Genomic DNA, 7,143 nt, shown 5'->3' with positions numbered 1-7,143 from the left:
TTTCAGAGGTGTTCAAAAAAGGACGACGCTATTCTCAAAGACGCCCTTTTTTTATGATGTTTCTTTGGGAGAAAAAGATTTTGCGCGCAGGGAAAATTGCGATATTTTCCACACATTTCTATTTCACTTTCAGGAGAAAGGAATGGTGTTTTTTTTACATTTTAAGAGGACCCGGGTATTTTAAAAGGGCACTTTATTTTGAAAAATTAATTTTTTAGGTCCCAATCTTAATCTCGGAAAAATTCAAAAAAAAAGGCGCGTTACACAAAATCCTATTGGATTCTTACCGTTTATATTTGGGCGTGTGCCTATTGAATATACCAAGAGCCAATTGTCACCCAAAGCAGTATGATGATCATTGAAACATGGTTTCCAGTTCTGATGTTCCAGTATCTTCTCTTCACGTTTAAGCCAGTAAATCTTCAGCCAATGGTATACTGGTGAAAAAATTATACATCGTTATGTTTCTTCCTTTTCTGCACCAGGGTATTATTAAGCGTTTCACCATATCAGCTGAACCCATTGGTGCTTCCTGACATGGCTGTCTTCTGACGTAGTTTTCTCCAGCCGAAGGGTACGACGTTTGTGCATCACAACGTTAAAATATTTTTTTATCATATTTGCCAAATTTCCATAGTATGTATTGATGAGAACCGCTTCGTCCGCACGTTGACAGATGCTGCTCAGCATCAGCCAAAAATTCTGATGGCTTGTTCAGATTTTCAAAATAGTTTGAAACATTGTCCAGAAATCTCGAAATGCGGACAGAATGATCCAAAACGCGTGGAATACCCATTTCTTCATCAACACTTTTCCATACGCTTATGCTACAAGTATAGGAAGGGCTAACAAAAACGTAGTCCTTTTAGAAGCAAAAAAGTGTCTAGTGACATCAGTTGGGCTGCGAAATGTGCAAAATGCCGTGCTGCACTGGAATCTGTCATTTGCTTCATGAATTTTGAAAAATTTAGTCTGCACAAAGTGAAAAACTGAAAAATGACAATTTTTCAACGCTAATTTTGTTGCATTTTTTGTCAATAGAAGGCTTTTAATTGAATAAAATGAAAAATATTTCAATACCATCATATACAGTATTTATTGTAGAATCTGCTAAAGGAAGGTTCTAAAATCTTGAACATATGTTAGGCTTTTTACATGTGATTTTTTAATGTGGAGTGTGCCACACCCAGAGAATCCAACAACGTACCTAACGTGAACAATCCATCAAAGAGGCAATGGATGTTGAATGTCTAATTCTCATTGGATACTAATGGCGTTGGTTGTCATTGCATGAGCATGGCCACCAGTAATTTACTTACGATGAAGAGTCAGCCATCAAGTATTTACTAGAACCGAGTGATTACTGCATCAGCCTATCAGCTTTATGCCTTATGCATATCAGCCAACCTTTCCACATGTAATGTAATAACATTTCCAACAGTGTGCACTCGATCATAGCGGCCCTATTTTTCAAGTGGGGAATAGCAGGACGTTGTTTAACAACGTGCGCAACTACCCATCTTACCCACTCCTCATTTACATTATTATCCGTGATTAGTAGTTGAAATACTGCGTCAGCATTTGCATTTGTTGCATTTGCTTCCAATTTGGCACCATATTAAAAGACTAACAATCTAGCGGATAGCTAAGGAATGAACAAGCATCTAATAATGAAAGAGGAATCCTCTTAGCAATAACGAGAACTGATAATATCCACTCCAGGATTCATTGAAGCAGCAAATAGGAAATGATCACAATATATGAATCAGTTGTAAGAATTTGCATCAGTTTGAACAGTGCTATTACTATACGTAATGTAAATTGGGAAACACGAAATTTTCAGTTTTAGTACAATGACAAATTTTAATGCATCTTACTATATGCAGAGATAATTTTGAGGTGTTTTATTGAAAATTCAGATTAGATGATGCTATGAACACTTATTGCGTAAGGATATTAAAATTCAACAATGTTGCAATGTTGTTCGTAGTTTTATAAAGTTCCAAAATCATAGATTTCTTGAGAACTTTTAAAATAACATGATAATTTAAAGCAAAAAAAAACAAAAAGTAATAACAATTCCTCAATAGGATTTAAGTAAGGAGAACATGAAATTCATTTAAAAAAATTTTAAAAATGTAATAACATGGAATAATCATGTTTAATTCAGTGCTTCTAAGCAGAAATTCAATTATGAAAGCGTCATGGAAAATCATTTTTCAATTGAACATTACGAATGCATTTTAATTTTTTATTCTCTTTCATAAGCACAAATTATTACACAATTATAATGGTAAAATTAAAGAAATGTTTAGCTTCGCTTAGCCAACATGGATTGCACCCATTCTTGATACGTGACGTCACTATGCTGCTTTATAGCTTTCAAATCACTTGATACATCAGAAAACAAAATAGGACTTTCAGGATCTGTCACATCATATGCGTTCATCGCAAATCCATAAACAGACCATGTTGGATGCTCATTGGTTAAACAGAAGAGTGGTGTTTCCAACTATGAAATAAATTTATTTATTTGATGTCAACAACCAAGTGTTAAATACAATTTTACAAATACTTACACTTCCAGATTGTACGCCACTAATATCAAATTCAAGTGGAGCAACAAATGGATATATATCCTAGAGGTAAATATGAAATAGGGCAAATAAATTTGGATTCTTTCATCATCTTACCAATGATGGGTCCAGGCCAAAAGTTTCACCTACTTCTGCATCAATTTCTTTCACTTTTGCACACAAATATGAACTCAAGCCTTGCGCAAGTTCTTGACAATCACTTTCATATAACATTTGCACATGACGCAATGTCATTAAACCTCCTTTTGTTACAACTCCCAGTATGCATACGTGCTCATCTGGTAATGGAGCCTCTGCTATGCACATAGGTTTAACTGAATCACTGTACACGATAGGTTGTGGAGTTTTCAAAATTCCAACTGGATGTTGCTCAAATGGAAAATTTAAAATACGTTGCGCCCTGAATTGTTGTGCACTTGATTGAAGATCTCCATGAGGATCAGGAGAACCAACACTGACAACATAACCTTCCTGTGGACTGAAATATCAATACATAGTTACGTTTAGTAATAAGTGGATGAATATTATAAAAAGCCAATTACTCCTCCACAATGCAATATGATGATACTAAAACGGTGTCAGTATAGTTTTGATGTCTTCCTGGCACAATTGCTCCCTGACAGGCAATGCCAAGAACGCGTTTAGAGTCCTGTTGTACGGGTTTATATACAAGTGCAAGACTCTCAATTGCCTCTTCCCCACATTCTGAGTTCACCTATAAAATTCAAAAATTACAAAACGCCCTGACCCAAACACAAATACATCAATGCTTCTAAAAAGATTACACTAATTGATGAAGAAAATCAAACGTATTTTTCCAATGTTATTTTCATTTATCAACTATATAAATTATACTTTTCCAAAGTGAACATTTATTTCAAATACATTTTAACTGAATTTCAGTGAAAATGCTATGTGCATTGTAATCCAACTTAAGAATATTACTTTATAAGAGAAAAGATTATAAATCAATGTGTAATTTGAAATGAAAATAATGTAAAACGAAATATTCTAAAATATGAAATACCGCAACTCACTATAATAAAGGAAGTTCTACAATTGCTGATGAACAAGTAATATTACAAAGCGGAACGATGAAATTACTGCTTAAGAACTACGTGTTTGATACTTTTCAACTAATATAATTTTTTATTGTTAGTAATATTAAAATATTGAAATTCAAAGAATACTCCTCATAGATTTTTATCATTTTCATTGCGTGTTAATTTTAATGAAAGCACTTTTATTTAAAAAATGAATTTCCACTTATGCTAAATATTCTTATGCCTAAAATAAATACTCACTGCTGTGAAAAAGTAAAATAAAGTAAAAACCAAAAGCTTCATTGATTGCTGCTATTTTCCAAAATGAAGGTGCTTCTGCGTTTTCTGTCACTTTTGCATCTATTTATATAAATTGACATCCATGTATTTCTTGATACTATATTTATTTAATAAAATAAAGAATAAACATTCAGGTAAAGATTCCATCACAATTTTTCATAACGCAAATAAAACTTGTGATATTCACAGATTTCTGTAAATTTAATAATATATCTAATTCTATATTGGACATTGCCTATTTGTGTGAATTTCCGTTAAAATGATGCTCATGTAGTACTATTTCTTCCTTGCATGTTTGACCAGGTTTTTATTCATTTAATACAATCTTTAATGCGGGAATACAATTGCATGAAAAACAAACATTCTTAACAAATACGTCTCTCCAATGTATAGGGTAAGCATTATTAAATTTTGTAGAGACAATTCAATCTTTTATCAAATATCCCAATTATTCATTTTAACACATGTTTAATAATAATGAATTTTAAACGTTAAGAATTTAAAGAGATGCCTTTACAAATAGTGTGTAAATTTGTTTATTTAGCATTTTCAGTTTACAATGCATAATGAATATATCCGCTTTCAATAAATACAATGAACCACGCAATACACCATTTTTTCATTATGAAAAGAATTTTTTCCACACGCAACGAATTTGCTTAAAGAAAATTCACCTCGTAATTTCTTCAATGCCAATTATTAAATCTATATTTAGAAGTCAGCCATTCACTACTGGGTAGGAAAGATTTGAAATTATCATTAATCACTTTAAAACGTCCCAAAAATATCAAAAAATAATGAGGTTGTTCCACATTTTTCATTTTTATAATTTTCCCTACATGAATGGCATATTTTGAAAAATTTTACATATACATTTCAATAATAAAATGTAATCATATTTAAAGAAAAAATTTAACCTGAAATTTGGTCAAAATTATCAAGCGTATAAAAAATTCAAAATTGCTAAACATATTTGCCTCATTCAAATCTGAATTACCAATAAAAAGTTTGCTCACATTGTTAGTAACATTGAAATATTTTCAGGGTATTGTAGAAAATGTAAATATTACAATAGAAAATTCATATATAAATTGTTTTGCTGTTCTCACCTGTAGAATGTCAATTTATTTCAATGATAATTATGCACTTGTGTACAGCTTAGATTATAGCAATAAGAATTGTCATTGAAACGTATATGGAATAAAGCTTCTTCTTGTCTGTCATTGTAATGATATGCACGCAATAACATAGAGGTCTAGGTGTATATGCTTTTATTTGTGGATGTAAAAGTTCAGTGAAGCAAACTGATGCAATGGGATGACCTTCTTCGGTCAAGATTTTTGCCGCGTTTTCTTAACGCTTTGGTAGATTGTTGAGGTGTGGCACACCCTAGTGGGTTCTGTTTTCGATGCACTCCGTCAATTTTCATTTTAACAGTCTGAAGCTTTGTGACATGTTTTTTGAAACAATAAGACATATTTTGAAAATAATGTCATTGTTACAGGTATTTTTGTTCGGTCTATAGAATATCATATAGTTGAAAAGTACGTTGTTTGATTCTTGGGGTGTTGTACACCCTACATTAGAGAAACACGTGTAAAAAGCATAAAATATGTTCAATGTCCATACAACTTGCATTAATAGATCGGACGAAGAATGCTACACATGATGGGTGTAAAACATTTTCAATTTTAGTAATTTCAAAGCGTTCTATTAGCAAAACTGCAACAAAATTAGCGTTAAATCATTGCCATTTTTCAGTGTTTTTCTTTGAGTAGAAAAAGGTTTGCAAAATTCATAAAAAAATAACACATTTCAATGAAACACGTTATTCTTCACATTTGGAGACCAATTTCAGGTATCTATTCATTTTTCAGGTTCCAAAATGACTACGTTTCTCTAAGCCCTTTCTATAGTCTTTAGGAAAAGTATTGAGCAGGAAATCGATATTCCACATTCCATTCATTTCAGTATGTATTGTTTATTTACTTTTATGTACCGTGATTAAAATGTCATTATTTGAAATTAATTTTAAGTCCATTCTATCTGAAAAATTCAAAAAAATGGCGTAACAAATCTATTGATCTACGTTTATTTGGCCGTGCTATGATTATCAGAGCAATGGTCACAAAAGCAGTATGATGATCATTGAAACATGGTTTCCAGTTCTGATGTTCCAGTATCTTCTCTTCACGCTTCAACCAATAAATCTTCAGCCAATGGTATACTGGTGAAAAAATTATACATCGTTATGTTTCTTCCTTTTCTGCACCAGGGTATTATTAAGCGTTTCACCATATCAGCTGAACCCATTGGTGCTTCCTGACATGGCTGTCTTCTGACGTAGTTTTCTCCAGCCGAAGGGTACGACGTTTGTGCATCACAACGTTAAAATATTTTTTTATCATATTTGCCAAATTTCCATAGTATGCATTGATGAGAACCGCTTCGTCCGCACGTTGACAGATGCTGCTCAGCATCAGCCAAAAATTCTGATGGCTTGTTCAGATTTTCAAAATAGTTTGAAACATTGTCCAGAAATCTCGAAATGCGGACAGAATGATCCAAAACGCGTGGAATACCCATTTCTTCATCAACACTTTTCCATACGCTTATGCTACAAGTATAGGAAGGGCTAACAAAAACGTAGTCCTTTTAGAAGCAAAAAAGTGTCTAGTGACACAGTTGGGCTGCGAAATGTGCAAAATGCCGTGCTGCACTGGAATCTGTCATTTGCTTCATGAATTTTGAAAAATTTAGTCTGCACAAAGTGAAAAACTGAAAAATGACAATTTTTCAACGCTAATTTTGTTGCATTTTTTGTCAATAGAAGGCTTTTAATTGAATAAAATGAAAAATATTTCAATACCATCATATACAGTATTTATTGTAGAATCTGCTAAAGGAAGGTTCTAAAATCTTGAACATATGTTAGGCTTTTTACATGTGATTTTTTAATGTGGAGTGTGCCACACCCAGAGAATCCAACAACGTACCTAACGTGAACAATCCATCAAAGAGGCAATGGATGTTGAATGTCTATTTCTCATTGGATACTAATGACGTTGGTTGTCATTGCATGAGCATGGCCACCAGTAATTTACTTACGATGAGAGTCAGCCATCAAGTATTTACTAGACCCGAGTGATTACTGCATCAGCTATCAGCTTTATGCCTTATGCATATCCCCCCAACCTTTCCAC

At 32.9% G+C, this 7,143-nt stretch overlaps 2 protein-coding genes across 2 annotated transcripts; both read right to left on the bottom strand.

The window, feature by feature from the left end:
* Nucleotides 1-287: 287 nt before the first annotated feature.
* Nucleotides 288-796, bottom strand: Tsp_04742a (hypothetical protein; the record flags this gene model as incomplete). The annotated part of the gene is made up of 2 exons (XM_003369277.1): nt 655-796; nt 288-437 (listed from the first exon to the last, which is right to left on the bottom strand). Coding segments are annotated over exons 1-2 (292 nt in total), but the record flags the coding sequence as incomplete, so codon positions are not given.
* Nucleotides 797-2,311: 1,515 nt separating this feature from the next.
* Nucleotides 2,312-3,943, bottom strand: Tsp_04741 (hypothetical protein). Its single transcript, XM_003369276.1, has 5 exons — nt 3,902-3,943; nt 3,140-3,312; nt 2,694-3,075; nt 2,580-2,639; nt 2,312-2,512 (listed from the first exon to the last, which is right to left on the bottom strand). The coding sequence occupies exons 1-5, from the start codon at nt 3,941-3,943 to the stop codon at nt 2,312-2,314; spliced, it is 858 nt and encodes a 285-aa protein (XP_003369324.1).
* Nucleotides 3,944-7,143: the final 3,200 nt, after the last annotated feature.

The sequence above is a fragment of the Trichinella spiralis genome, assembly GCF_000181795.1.
Source record: "Trichinella spiralis strain ISS 195 chromosome Unknown Scfld1557, whole genome shotgun sequence".
Lineage (NCBI taxonomy): Eukaryota > Metazoa > Nematoda > Enoplea > Trichinellida > Trichinellidae > Trichinella > Trichinella spiralis.
This window is presented reverse-complemented; position numbering and strand designations above follow the sequence as displayed.

Coding starts and splice junctions, on each gene's coding strand:
- Tsp_04741 (XM_003369276.1), bottom strand. CDS start 3,943: ATGAAGCTTTTGGTTTTTACTTTATTTTACTTTTTCACAGCA. Junction 3,076..3,139: donor TCATATTGCATTGTGGAGGA/GTAATTGGCTTT, acceptor TTGATATTTCAG/TCCACAGGAAGGTTATGTTG. Junction 2,640..2,693: donor TTGGCCTGGACCCATCATTG/GTAAGATGATGA, acceptor ATTTACCTCTAG/GATATATATCCATTTGTTGC.